Source organism: Diospyros lotus, chromosome 7, assembly GCF_014633365.1.
Source record: "Diospyros lotus cultivar Yz01 chromosome 7, ASM1463336v1, whole genome shotgun sequence".
Lineage (NCBI taxonomy): Eukaryota > Viridiplantae > Streptophyta > Magnoliopsida > Ericales > Ebenaceae > Diospyros > Diospyros lotus.
This window is the reverse complement of record NC_068344.1, coordinates 16,331,755-16,347,121: the sequence shown is the minus strand read 5'-3', so window position 1 is coordinate 16,347,121 and position 15,367 is coordinate 16,331,755. Positions and strand designations below refer to the sequence as shown.

Sequence of the window (15,367 nt, the reverse complement as noted above, 5' to 3'; positions counted from 1 at the left end):
CAAAGCTGGTTTCTGGCAATTAGGAATTCATCCTGAGGAATGCTTCAAAACTGCTTTCTGCATCCCTAATTTCCATTACTAATGGACAGTCATGCCCTTCGGTCTCAAAACAGCTCCATCCTTATTCCAAAAAGCCATGACCCGTATTTTCCAACCTATTCTCTCCAATACCCTCATTTACATCGATGATATCCTCCTATTCTCCTCCACCATTTCTGACCATTTAAACCTCCTTCACCAATTTTATGCCCTCCTTAAACAATATGGTATCATGCTCTCTGCCAAGAAAATGTCTCTGGCTGTCTCAAACATTGATTTTCTTTGTCTCACTATCTCTGATGGGCAGATCTCCTTACAACCTCACATTGCTCAAGAACTCCAGAAATTCCCTGACTCCCATCTTACCCGAACCCAAATCCACCAATTCCTTGGCATTGTTAACTACATATCCGACTTTGTTTCTCATCTTACCCCTATAATACGCCCTCTCCAACAACTTCTCAAGAAAAACCCTCCTCCCTGGACTACTATCCATACCCAAGCTATACACACCATCAAGAACCTGGTCCCTTCTCTTCCCCCCCTTCACATTCCCTCCAATGGAACCCGAATTCTTCAAACCGATGCCAGTGACCTCTACTGGTCCGCTGTTCTCCTTGAAGAAAAAGATGGCCACACTTCCATCTGTGGATACAAGAGTAGTGCATTCAAAGACAGTGAGCTCCACTATCATTCCACTTTCAAGGAAATTCTCGTTGTCAAAAGAGGAATCCAGAAGTTCCAAATCCATCTTGTTAACCACCATTTTCAAATCCAAATGGATATGGCTGCATTTCCCAAAATGCTCCAGTTCAAACAAAAAGATTTACCCCTTCCTCTCCTACTTCCCTAGCAAGAATGGTTCTCCCGCTACTCTTTCACAGTCAAACACATCCCTGGCAAGAAGAATATCCTAGCTGATTTTCTCACCCGACCCCTCTCAACCAAGCCTGCATTCTCTCTCCCCATACCTATCATTGCCATGTTTCAACCTTTCCCATTATACCCCCCTGAATGGCCTCGAGTATTTAACTCTCCCGATGAAATCCATAAACACATGCTCCATTACCAACTTCAAACCATCTAACACTCTGGTTCACACCATTTTGGTGGTCTTGGAGTACACCCTGAATACCCTTTTGACACCTTATTCTCCTTTCTCCCTCACAATGATTTTTCCAAACCCCTTCTTTGGTTTCTTTGGTATCTCCTTGACCAACACACCATTGCAATCCAATTCCACATCCAAACTTGGTAGCATTAGCTTCAACCTTCCTGACTACCTGCCCATGCCATCCAATTCCTTGAGTGGTTCCACCCACTTTTCTACTGGCAACACTATTTCTCCAGTATTTCCCTTCGTCATGAAAGTCTCCAGACTGCTCCTAAAAAATGGTACATCATCCTCCTCTTCACCAAAACCAAATGGTTTGCCACGGATATCCCTACAGTAGAATCATCCCTATATACATCTACCTTCCAGGATTATGCTTTCTTCCCTTTTAACCTCCATGCAGACTGGCTGTCCTACCCCAGAGAATTCAAAGAACTCCAGCGACAACTCTCTATCCTTAACAAAGTCATTCCTCCTCAGATATGGCCCAACCTTGAAGATGATGCTCACTGGGAACAATTCTCCTCCAGATACATTAAAAAGATTAACAAAGCCCAGACTGAATATCTTCAAAGCATCTCAGTTCCCGATCAAGCCCAAAGCAGCAGCTCCACTCAGCCTGAAGAATCGGCCTCAGCCTAGAATGAAGACCCCTGGTGGAAACGTTTGGGAATGCCTTCAGACCCATACGACTCAGACACACCAAGCCCAGACTGCAACCTTGGAACACCTTGAATCCAGGCCCAACATCAACACCCCGGCCCAGATTACCCCAACTGAAATCCAATGTACCCAACGTCATCCATGACGATTATCTGTTTTATTATGTTTGGCGACATGCACTTCTAGTCAAAAGTTGCATATGCCCTTGTCTGCGTGTTTGTTTACTTTTAGTCGAAAGAAGTTTGTCTTTCACTGTATTTTACTTTATGCATTATTGTGTTTAGCAGAGCATCTGATGCTCTCTATTTGGCTAGTCTTCCTCTATAAAAGGAAGGCTAAGTGTCCATTGTAATATATGAAGTTCCTTCCCCAGAAATAAGATTGTGTGTTTTCTCCATAATCTTCTAAGCTTCTTCCTGTTTCTGATTTCTACCTCCGACACTTGCTTGGCTATGTTCAATCCATGGGCACTGTACTTATGATAAGTATGCTTTGCAGTTGCCTCCTCGGAGGATCCTCTGCATCAAAACGTCGATGTACAAACTGTTGAGATCCAATATACCGAAGGTGGCCTTGCACATAAAAGGACAGGGCTTGAAGAGGTCAACCGGCCAAGAGAGCCACTTGAGACCCATCGCCCAGTCATACCTTGTGCTCGGTCTTGCCTTCGGCGTATTCTGGGTCTACTATAGCTTCTATAGAGTGAGTCTTGTCAATTGGGCAAGCATGGTTGCACATCTTTTCCTAGTCATATCAAAAAAGGAGTTGATGCTTCTGTTATGACCCTAGGGTTTAGGAAGGGAATTTGGAAGAAATGGAGGGATATTAGACTGAAAGAGAGGAAGAAATAGCAAGAATGGGAGAAGATTTACAGAGAGAGAAAGAATGGAGGGAAATTGAGAGAGCGAAAATGGAATTCAATTATCATTCAAAAGATTGCCATTCTCTAACTACTCAAGCCTATTTATAGGCTTACAATTGGATATACTAACAACATACTAACAGCAATATAGTCAAAATAAGAAACCTATAATTTGTATGACTATTATATCCCTGGGTATTCCTTGGGGTCGTGACAATCCTCTCCCCTTCAAACAATTCTTGTCCCTAAGAGTTAATAGCCGCTGACCCTTTTCTTCAGCCAATTCCAACTTTAACAACCTAGTTTCTTCTTCGCCTATTCTCGTTCTTATCTCTTATCTTTTTTTTTTTTTTGCCTTTCCGTGTCTTTTTCTTCAAAAACATCAGTACTAAGACTTGTTGCAACAATAAGTCCAGCCATCCCCCTCATCCTAATTTCCATCGAGAATGGTTCCAATTGATCCATTATTGCTGCAACCATATCATTTCCAATCATAGAAAGGAATTCCAACTTCACTGCAGGCCAAAATCTGATTCGACGTTGTAGCTCTCCAACTGAAAGAGGAATAAACAAAACAAGAGTCTTGTTCCCCTCAACAAAAATTTCTTCCAAGCACAAGTAGCCTCCGTCCGTTAGTCTCTAACCAACCTTGAATTGTACTCCAATGGGTATTCACTTTGATTAAAGCACCGATTCCCTCACCATTGTAATCTTCAAACTCCGAGGTTAGTGTAGTCATATCCTTTCCCATCTTCACAACCTATTCTCCTTCCTTATCTTCAATAGAGACTTCCAGGACCTCCATGTCAACTATCCCTTCTCCAATATCTGAACTCCTGAACCGTGTGGCAGCGGCCTCCTTTTCCCTCATCGAACCACATGGTTGTTCTCTTGTTTAGTTAGTTTCAATTGCTCCTTTTCTACTAGAGTTAACACCTGCAACTGATCTACGCCCTTTGAAGTAACAACAAGACTGTCACTCACAGCAGCTGCAGGATTGTGCAAGTCCTCAGCCTCCTGCTTCTTCCTTTGGTCCAAGTCCTCGTTGCATGGTTGTCTTTCATCATTGGCATGGAACCTATCTGCAACGTCATCCTCATCTTCCAATGCTACTCCATCAGCTTCCTGCAAATATAAGCTATGATTTTCGCTGATATCCATGTCTGATCTCTCTTCATTGCTGGAGTTTTCAATTACAACTAGCCGGGTCTAGCTCCAGATTTTCCTCAGATTCCTGCTCAGCCTTAGAGGCTCCTTTAATTTGTTTACTGCTCTCTGTAGATCCGTTAGGCTGCAGCCCATGCTTCCTAAAGATGGCTTCCAAGGCGAGTTCCTGCAACCTTGCTTTCTCGGCAGCCTCTTTCACGATTGCAGGCATCATCATTTTGACCATTAACCTTAGTTTGTCCTTCAACCCACTAACAAATCTTGATACAAAATAGCGCTCCGTTAGGGTTGGCTGAGCACTCCACATTAGGGGCCTTAGCTCCTCAAATTTAACCCAATAATCTGCCACCAATCCCTCTTGTCTTAAATTGTTGAACTCCTTAGTCACCTTAGTCATGTTCTTTTTCTTCCCAAATTGATCATGTAAATTTCCAGCAAGATTAGTCCCCCTAGCCCTCCCTTCTCTAGGCATTGGGGTGTGATGGGGAGCGAGGGAAGATGAACCTCTTACCTGAATTTCCAGTTTCAAGGCTGGTAGTTCCTCTGCCTCTTGCAAGCCATAGGTTATAGGGAGGATGCCATGTTTGGGCAAAATTGGATCAGCAACTGCTCAGGGAGGAAAATCCGATGATAGTTGGAATTGAAATATCGCATGTTGAACATGTTGTTGATCTACTGGCCATGTTGCTCCATCATCTTTCGATGCCTCTCCAAGTCTCTCCACACTCTTTCTCGAGAGACAGCTAGATCCCAATGCATGTTTGCTTTGTTGGCCGCACTATCCTCCTGGCTGTGGGTCATTGTCGTACGCCTTTGCGTCCTCACACGCCTCCATCCTTGATTCGATGTGTTTCACCCTGATCCCCTCAACCTCAATTTAGCAACCAAGGACCTCTAGAGCTGTCACAATCTGAGAATTCACTAAGAGCCGACCACTCTCAAGATCCAATTTACCATGAACAATCCCCTGAGAATTGCACAACCACTGCTATCCTTCGAAATGAGAATCAATCACTACACCAGCCAACCTACCTACACTTCCCAGACGATTTGAACTGCTAAGTGATAGATCTTTGCTTTCGCCTTCAATTCGGGACCTCATACAAGTCAAATGCCACGGAACTGCTCTGTTGCAATCCCTTGAGGAATCAACTTGAATAACACCTCTCGAATTATTGCTGCAATCGTTTCTTGTACTCCTTATCAAATTTCGAGCCTCAATTACCAGTCGAGAGTCAACCGGACACTGCCTCCAATAATCGCCTGATCTAGCTGCTCGGGATTCCCTTATGGACCGTTTCTAACCGCACATTCCTTCACAGCTTGGTCACATGCAGTGACCAAGATCCAATTACTTTGGAACAACACCCGAAGTCACATGCAACAGCTGCACATTCCTTCTTGCCTCGCTCAAGGTTATGCTTCCTAGTCTCCCGCATCAATACCTCTAATCTGTAATTGAATTGCCGACTATCAGACTCGCTTACAACTTATCGCTATCTACCCACGGTCAAGTAAGCTCCATGATCGCCCTAGCCAACGCCTTCTTCTCCACCCAATCAATCACCATCCAATGATCATCAGAATTCACGTGAATTCAATAACTCCAGTGGAGTCACCCCCCCAATCACCGTCCAATGTCTCGCTTCTAAAGCTACTTCCGTTGCGCACTCCTCTTCCTACCTGATCTAAATTCGTCACTTGAAGCAATTGTCGATGGCTTGCATGCCAATCACGATCCTCCCGTTCTGCGTTCGATTCATTACGAATTCAAGATCGCTTGGATTCTTATGGTAGTTGATGTGAATCAACAATCGCTCCAAGCCTGCGTCCACTTCTTACCCACTCATCGACCACTGGTTTGTCAGAATTCACCTGAATTCTGTGCCTCTAATCTGCAACTAACTTGCTAATCAGAGCCGTCAGTCGTGATGGATAAACAACCTCATAAAACAGGCTCGGCTCTAGTAGCACCTCCTACAATTGATCTTCTCTGTTGCAGGTTCTTGAAGATTGCCTTCAATCCACTTCCATGGATAGCCTAGCAATGATTGGCTAGCAGCTTCTAGCACTCGCCTTCCTACTACGCCTCAATCACACCTCAACAACCGAGAGTTGCTTGCTTGTGTCGCGACCTAGGTCAGACTTTACTAGTCTTTACTCCACATCAATCTCCGTCGAGATTGCCTTACTGAATCTAGATCTGAATTTCCGCTACGCCTTTCGAATTCGAGTTCAATTCCGAATTCAATCGCTAAACTTCTGGATCCAGCCGAGAATCATTAGCTCTGATACCAAATGTTACGACCCTAGGGGTTGGCTAGGGTTTAGGAAGGGAATTTGGAAGAAATGGAGGGAGATTAGACTGAAAGAGAGGAAGAAATAGCAAGAATGGGAGAAGATTTACACAGAGAGAGAGAGAGAGAAAGAATGGAGGGAAATTGAGAGAGGGAAAATGGAATTCAATTATCATTCAAAAGCTTGTCATTCTCTAACTACTCAAGCCTATTTATAGACTTACAATTGGATATACTAACAGCTATAATAGCAACACAATCAAAATAAGAAACCTACAATTTGTATGACTATTATATCCCAGGGGATTCCTTGGGGTCGTGACAGCTTCTTTTTCTCTTGTTCATTCAGATATTTGGGGGGTCCTAGTAGAGTCAAGTCCAAACAAGGTTTTTTCTATTTTCTAGCATTCATTAATGACTACTCTTGTTATACTTGGCTCTACTTAATGAAAGATTGCACTGAATCGTTGTCTTTTTTCACTAGTTTTTGCAATGAAGTTACTACTCAATTTGATTGTTATGTTCGTATTCTTTGTAGTGATAATGCTAAAGAATATTGTTTTACTACTTTCCAAGCTTTCTTATCTTCTCCAAGTATCATTCACCAATCATCCTGCCCTTATAATCCACCACAAAATGGGGTACTAGAACATAAACATTGCCACCTCATTGAGACTACTCACACTCTTTTACTACAAATGGATGTTCCTCTTTCTTTCTAGGATGCTGCTATTCTAACCTCATGTTATTTGATAAATTATATGTCCTTTATTGTTCTCAATGGTACCATTCCTCATACTCTAGTTTTTCCTCATGATCCTTTATATCCTATTCCACCTTGTATTTCAGGCTCTACCTATTTTGTTCATCTTCTCTCTCCTGGTCATGATAAATTGTCCTTTCAGTTTGTTAAATGTATTTTCTTAGGTTATTCTCAACTTCAGAAGGGATATCATTATTTTTCTCCTAATCCTGATTGATACTTTATCTCTTTTGATGTCATTTTCTTTGAATCTACTCCCTTATGAACCGAATACTTGGTGATGCCATTCGGGCTTACCAATGCTCTGGCCACTTTTCAATCTCTTATGAACCAAATATTTGAACCCTACTTGAGGAAGTTTATACTAGTGTTCTTTGACGATATCCTCGTTTATAGCCCTACCTTTGATCAACACCTGAGCCACTTGAGAACCACTTTTGAAGTCCTCAAATCCAATTAGATCTTTATCAAAAGAACTAAGTGCGCTTTTGGTCAAATTCAAGTGGAATACTTAGGACATCTGATCTCAAAAGAAAGAGTTAGTACAGATCCTAAGAACGTGGAAGCCATAGTGGCTTGGCCAAGACCAAAAACAGTCAAGGCGTTGAGGGGATTCCTTGGATTGACCGGTTACTATTGTCGGTTTGTTAAGAATTATGGGGTTATTAGCAAACCATTGACTGAGCTTTTGAAGAATGAGGGATTTAATTGGGGGCCAGAGGCAGAAACAACTTTTGAAAGGCTAAAGGAGGCGATGAGTAGAGTACCTATCCTCGGGTTGCCAGATTTCAACAAGCCTTTCGTCTTAGAGACCGACGCTTGTGCAACAGGAGTTGGGGCAGTTTTAATGTAGGAGGGAAGGCCATTAGCCTTCCTCAGCCAGGCCTTAGGTTCTAGACATATGGGATTTTTTTTTTTTTTTTTTTTTTTTTTTTAACATAGGAATCAAGGAGCTTCGCCTAGCGGTGCCTTTGGCGCGAACGTTGCCAACCCTATAACCTACGGGATGACTTGAACCGAACCATCGGGCCAGGCCAAGGTAAGTCTAGGTCAAAGACCCGTGCCCGTGGCCCCTTGTGTAGTTAAGCGATACCTACCGCATTGCCCAGGATTCGAACACACAACCTTGGCATACCCCAACACCCGAAACCCATGCGGTCGACCACTTGAGCTACCCCAAGGGGTTAGCTCTATGAACAGGAGTTTTTGGCTGTGTTAATAGCTTTGAAAAAATGGAGACATTATTTGGAGGGGAGTAGGTTTGTCATCAAGACAGACCATGAGAGCTTAAAGTTTCTTGTGCAACAGAAATTGCACACCCAACTTCAAAAGAAAGGGATGTCCAAGCTGATGGGATTAGATTATAGTATTCAGTACAAGAAAGGAAAGGAAAATTTGGATGTGGACGCCCTCTCTAAGTGTCATGAAGAGGGGAGTTTGGTCACCATTACTACCCTAGTTCCCGAGTGGTGCCAAGAGATAATAGCCAATTATGAACGGGATGAGAAAGTAAAGGCTTTGTTGGAAAGGGCAGCTATCAATAGGGATGAGAGCGGAGACTACGCCTTAGTGGGAGGCTTGTTGAGACACCAAGGAAGGCTGGTGGTAGGGAACAATGGTGAACTCAAGAAGAAGATAATACAGTCCCTGCATGAGTCTGCAGTAGGGGGGCACTCAGGGGTGTAGAATACCTACATCAAAGTTAAGCAATTATTTTTTTGGCCAAGACTCAAAATAGAAGTGAAGAAGTTTGTAGCAGCTTGTGACATCTGACAGAGATGTAAGAGTGAAATAGTGGCTTACCCGGGCCTTTTGCAGCCACTGCCCATCCCAGACCAAGCATGGGAAAATTTATCTATAGATTTCATTGAGGGTCTACCAAAATCAGAAGGTAGGGACAATATTTTGGTGGTAGTCAATAGGCTAACCAAGTTTGCGCAATTTATAGGACTCACACACCCCTTTACAACCCAAGATGTGGCTAGAGTTTTCTTGGGTCAAGTGGTGAAAATGCATGGGGTTCCTAAGACCATAATATCAGACTGAGATAAAATTTTTATCAGCCTTTTATGGTGGGATCTGATGAGAGCACTGGGAACAAGGTTGAACATATCCACAGCTTATCATCTGCAAACGAACGGCCAAACAGAGAGGGTTAATCAAGGGTTGGAAACATACTTAAGGTATGTAAGTTTCCTACATCCTAAGAGCTGGCACAAGTGGTTGTCCTTGACCCGATGGTGGTACAACTCCAACCACCACACATCCCTTGAGATATCCCCATTCGAAGCCTTGTTTGGATACAAACCGCCTATTTTACCAGCAGTGGGAAATTATTCAACAATAGCCACCGTTGAGGAATATCTGCAGCAAATGAGGGTTTTACAGTAGCTAAAAAGGGAGTTAGCTTCAGCCCAAAATAGGATGAAGCAATTTTCAGACCGCATGAGTGAGAGGAACTTTGTGGTGGGTGAAGAAGTGTATTTGCGACTCAGGTACCCTTACTTGAAGTCTATATCCCGAGGGCAGGTATCCAAGCTTAGTCCTAAATATTATGGGCCATTTCCCATAATTGCTAAGATTGGGCAGGTAGCCTATCGATTGCAACTTCCAGAGAACTCCCACATCCACCTGGTGTTCCATGTTTCCCTCTTGAAGATATCGGTAGGAGCACAATGGGTGAGTCCCTCCTTACCTACGCTGCCTTGGGAAATCTGTCAGACTCTAGAACCGGAGGCCATAGTGGACAGGCGAGTCATTTATAAGCAAGGGGCACCCCTAATCCAGGTGTTAGTCAAGTGGCAAGACAATACAGCTAAGGACAGCACTTAGGAATACCTCTCTGATTTGCTCAAGCAGTTCTGCAGATCAGCCAATCTCCTTAGCATTCTCGAGGACAAAATTTTTTTAGCAAGGGTGAAGATGTCAAGCTACGAATCTGATATTAGGAATAGATTTTGATTTCTTGCATTTTGTTATTACTATGGTGTTATTTCGATAATTTCTATTTTTGTGCTACTGTAATTCTCTAGTTTGTTAGAGGTTGTCAGCCTAAGGGAATCCATGTGCAAGTGGAATGAGCTGGCAGAGGCGGTTACAATAGCCTAGCTGTAAGGAATCTTCCTTGGCTAGTTGTATAAATCGCCTACTACCCATTTCCTGGCGATTATGAAAGAATATCAGATCAATTATCCCTCACATTCTCTCTCTCTCTCTCAATTCTCTCTTACTTCTCTCTATCTTTTTCATTTCTTCCTCAGTTCATTAGTTAGTCCCTTAGAGAACAACTTTCCATTCATACCGAATAGGAAGAAGGAAGGTTTGTCAGGCTCAGGCCGTGACAACTCTGTCCATAGTCCTGTTCATTGAGGGTACTCATTTCACTTGGAGCCCTCATCCCATCTATAGTTATCATTGTTTATCCTCTATACATTCTGCTTTTGTCACTTCTACTCGCAGTCCACCCAAGTAACCATCCTTGTCATTCTAGAATTAATACAATGAATACCAGTTCATGTTTAGAGACTATCAGTAACTGAAAACAAATAAACATAGTAAAACTTGAACTCAGGACCTTCTCAAACCAGATCTCTAATACTACAAGTTATCATTAGTTCCCAAAACTTAAAAACTGTTAACAATGGATCTTAAAAATATACATCAAATTTTAACAAACTCGAAAGGCAAGAAAAGGCCATTTTTTCCCTAGATGCATGCATGTGTCACATGTAGGGTGAAGATAGATGTCTTTGTATATGGTCATTTATCTTTTGTTGTTGGGCCAATCAAAATAACAAAAAGAATAAACGACGGATAGCCAATTCATTCAGAACAATCAGCATACTCCTCCAAATGCATAGATGACTAAGCCATAGCAAATTAGGTGAATCAAGCTGGACCTTCTAATCAGGATCATATGAAAATTAATTTGTCTTACATGCACATTTTGCGTTTGCTGCAAGTCAGCAAGAGCTTTTTGCCTAGACTGCAAAAAGAAAAGAAAGGAATAAATTTAGGATCAACTATGAGATTTAGCGAACAAGAGACTAACATAAGAACATAAAAACCTCTTTTACACCAAGAGAACATAATAACAAAACCATAATACAAACATGTAAAAGATAATGTATAACTGAACAGCAATAGGAACTCAACAACTCCTACACCAAATAGCCAAGTAAGACATAACATTGACATTCACCTGAGTAATATATTTCAAATGCAAATAACAAACTTGTCTCAAATGCTCATGATAAGTACAAGAGTTTCATAAGCGATGTGCCTAAAATATAATATATATTGTGAAGAATAGGAGAAATAAAACTATATTCTATCTTTTAGTGTGATGTAGCCCCATGAATAGGGTTAGAAAATTTACACCATAGGAAAGATAGGCTATACATAAATAGGAACGTACTCAAAAAAGATAGGCTGGTAATTACCCCTTAATGGCTATATCTCACCAGTCATCTATGATAATCGACTGATATACACATACATCCAATTCCGATTGTTTATTGATGTATAAAAATTTCACATTTCTTTTAATAAACAAAGGATAAAAACCCAATAAATGAATAAATCTATTACAAAGTTCGGTACATGCTACACTAAATGGGACTCCATAATAATGAAAAAGGAGAGGTTCAAGATCTCTTTTTGGTGGGTGAGGAAAAATGTCAATACATCAGCACAATGGTTATGTACCAAAAAGGCGCACTAGAACTTCTGGTCCTCCCCCCCCCCCCCCCAAAAAAAAATCCAAGGAAAACAAAGGCCTGTAAATAACATCAACATGGCAGTAAAGGTTCAAATAATGGCTTGTGCTCCTCAAATACAAGAGCTAAACCTGTACTTACCAATTGGTTAGTAGCCCATCTTTCATAATAATGAGTATATCTTTCTAAAGAGTTTTTAGCCATGTCTCTTCGCTTCTCAGCTTCATCAAACTGTGAGAAACAAACTATGTCAAGTACCTATAGATAAGTCTACGCAAATACGGTTCCACCTATATCATATGGGTGGTATTATGTAGGTTCTGAATGTCAGACCAGTGTAACATACTATAAATATCTTACCGCTCCCTCCTGTTTTGCTGATTCATAACGGTTGCATGCATAGAAACCACCTGTTTTCTCACCGTGATCTGACCATGGACCAAGGCAAAGCCTGCAAGAAAGTCATCAAATGAAATGCTCTAGGAACCAAATACTAAGCCTTCATAGGAGAGAAAGTGCTGAAGAGGATGTGCATGTAGAAAAATCACATAATGTTGAAAAGAGGTTAACCTTTAGAATCCAGGAGTTAGTGAAACAGACAAAGCTACTGCAAACAGAAAATATTGATGCAGAAACTACAACGTGAGGTGTGTATGTAATTTTAGATGGTAGTGATATGGCTTACCAGCAAAACTCAAATTTACAAGGTGGCGTGCATGTGATATGCATACAACCTTGATTCTTCTCGATTGGACGTTTACACTTAGGACAAGGCTTGGAATTGGCCAATATCCTGAAAATGTTAACACGGATAGTTGATTTAGCATGACAAAATGCAGAATAATATTCTTAAAACAAAAAAGTACCAACCAAATCTGGAATTTGTAGCTTAGTCAAGAAACTCATCAAACATAGGTGATAATACATAATACATACAATAGAAGTTCTTAGTCAAGAAATTCTTAAACTTTTGAGTTACTGTTTCATTGGTTGTTCCAGTGGGTTTTAGTGTGTTATTCATGCGGGAACGGCCGGATTTCCTGGCCAGTTCTCCGTCCAAAGGTGGTCTGTCTGTCAGTTTCGTGGAAGAAATTGGTTCTTGCTCGTGCTTGGGCTGGACGGGATAATCGCCCTTCGCAGCTGCTAGTTCATACTTCTAATGTGGAAGAGTCTAAATTTCTGGTAAGGATGAACGCCACGGAGCATCCCGTATTACCTGTTGTCAGAATAAGAAATACAACTAGCTCCTCCCGCATTGCCAATAAGAAACGAACGTTTATGAAGCTATACACGCGCAAAGCTAAAGATTCATCTAGCCTGAAACCGAAAGCAGTGGATAGGCTCTCTCTAATAGAAGCTGGGTCTCCTTCATCTCATGTTATGGAGGAGTTTCAGGTTGAGCAGTGTAGTGAAGTGCTCTTGGAGGAGGAAGAAAGGGGTCCGACGCATCAGCTTGGTCGAGAGGGCAGTCCATCGAAGCAGCTTGGTCGAGAGGGTAGGGCGCGCGAGGGAGCAGCAGCCTCCCATCTTTCTCTCTCCTTCTCTCAAGTCAGTGATAAGGGGCAGGAGCATGGAGAGTCTCGATCGTTAGTTGGGTGCTCTCCGTGCATGGAGGGAGATGGTGGGCTTGGGTCGGATCAGGATCGATCGCTAAGCTTGCGGGAAGGTTCGTGCATGGCGGTTGGAGAAAGGGCCGGTGAGCTTTGGCCGCTGGGTGGTGAAGCCTCGAAGAACCAGTCGTGCATGGCGGTTGTGGAGTTGGCTGGTGTTCGAGGTCGGTTGGAGTCGGACCTGAGGCGGCTGGAAAGCTCGCCAGTTTCCTCTAGCATGGCGGGTGAGGCGGTGGCCGATGGCCATCGGATGGGTGATGGAGAGTTGGCTGGCGTGCAACGGTCGGCCTGTCCATCAGTCTTGGTCCATCAGCAGCAGGTGATGGACGGCTCTGTGGGGGCATTTAATGCCAACAGCCATTTTGATGTTGCAAGGGGCGGGTCGGGTCGCCTCCTTAAATGGCCGAAAGTCTCTGGCCTCATTTAATGCTTCCTGCTCCGATGTGATCCCTCAACGGGCACAGCTTAAAAATTATAATTTTTAGCTTTTAACTTAAAAAAAAAAAAAAAAGGTAAGAATATAGTATTTGTTTTAGTTTGTGAAATTCTAATTTTTAATTTTTATTAAGAGAGTAAAAATTGACTTTTTTAAAATCTAGATAACCCAGCTTCTATAACTTCTACTTAAACAGTCATATTTTTGTAACAATTTTGTCCCTATTTTTAATAAAGAATTATCCTTATGTTCACGTAATCAAGCGTTTCTCTTCTCTACCGCCATCTCTATTTTTAGATCTCTTCCTCTCTCGCCATTCTCTATACACTAATTAATTTTTTTATAACACTTAAAATTTATACATATATACTAATTAATTTTTAAATTATCATTTTATAACTATTAAGGATATTATGGATAATTATACAAAAATAAATTATTTTACACCTTATGGTATCAAACACCACAACTGTTTAACTACAACTTTTGAAAAACTACAATAAATAGGTTCACAACTTATTCTAAGTTTTAAAAACTATAATTCAAAAAACTAAAAATTATAATTTTTCTAATTAAACTACAACAAACGGCCATCATGAGATTGGCGTCTCGGGCTGCCGTATTAATTCTCTTGAATTTACGGATGAAGATCGCGTGTCTCCATTGCTTAAAGCCCCTCCTCGTGATAAGCTTGCTGATTTTGTGGGCCCAAAGCCTAATGTTATTGAAAGAAATTTCAGGGCCTCAAGTCCGGCAGTTGAAATTAATCCAAACCCATCCGTTATTATGGATTTGGACCAGCAGCCTAATTTTTTTGGCTAATCCGACCCATGTGGCCTATGAGCCCCCAAGCCAGTCTCCATTTATTTTGGGCAATGCCCATGTCCATGATGTGCAGTCAGTGCCTAGCCCCTCTATTCATAATCAGAGTCAGGCCCGTTGTTGGGCTAATATTGTTGAAAATTCTCAAGTGCCTATGCCGACAAAGCTTAAATACATCCCTCAATTGACTAAGATTTTTGGTGGCATTCCAAGAGTACATCCATTTATGAAAGCTCGTGAGAAGGGTGCGGATCACTGGAAGAATACGTTGGTGGGTTATTTTATGGAGAAAATACTGTCTTTTCTCACGGTTCACAACCTAGCAATGTGTCTATGGAAGAATTATGGTCTCACCAAAATCCAATCGAATAATTCAGGTTTTTTTTTTTTCAGATTTAGTTCATCTGATCAAATGATGCAGGTCATTGAAGCAAGCCCATGAAACTTTGCCCGGCGGCCTTTATTCCTTCAATGCTGGGACCCAGGTATGATTCTATCTAAAGAAGCTCATAAAACTATTCTTGTGTGGGTTAAATTTTTTTATGTTTCTTTAGAATGTTGGTCTATGTTGGGGTTGTCAGAATTGGCGAGTTCGCTTAGTATGTCAATTCATGTTGATTCGATGACCGAGGATCGTAAGAGATTAGAGTTTGCTCGTATTTGTATTGAGATGTCTACTTCGTCTTCCTTCCCTTGGTTTATTGAATTGTACCAGGATATAGATGAGTTTTCATGTGAGCCTAAGATTGCTAGAATCATGGTAGAATATCAATGGCTTCCTTCAAAGTGTAAATAGTGCCAAGTCTTTGATCATAAGGATAACTCGTGTCCTCATAAGGCTCCTTCTACCTCTCCCCAGCTACGGCAGGTATTGCC

At 41.8% G+C, this 15,367-nt stretch overlaps 1 protein-coding gene across 2 annotated transcripts in view; it reads right to left on the bottom strand.

The window, feature by feature from the left end:
- LOC127806198 (probable E3 ubiquitin-protein ligase ARI8) overlaps positions 1–15,367 on the bottom strand; it is a 104,146-nt gene that overhangs the window by 30,920 nt on the left and 57,859 nt on the right. For both annotated transcript variants that reach the window (XM_052343331.1, XM_052343330.1), the window contains exons 8-11: positions 12,309–12,416; positions 11,984–12,074; positions 11,765–11,854; positions 10,843–10,890 (exon numbers count right to left, since the gene is read on the bottom strand). In XM_052343331.1, coding sequence (XP_052199291.1) covers positions 10,843–10,890; positions 11,765–11,854; positions 11,984–12,074; positions 12,309–12,416 — 337 coding nt within the window. The remainder of the gene's footprint in view (positions 1–10,842; positions 10,891–11,764; positions 11,855–11,983; positions 12,075–12,308; positions 12,417–15,367) is intronic.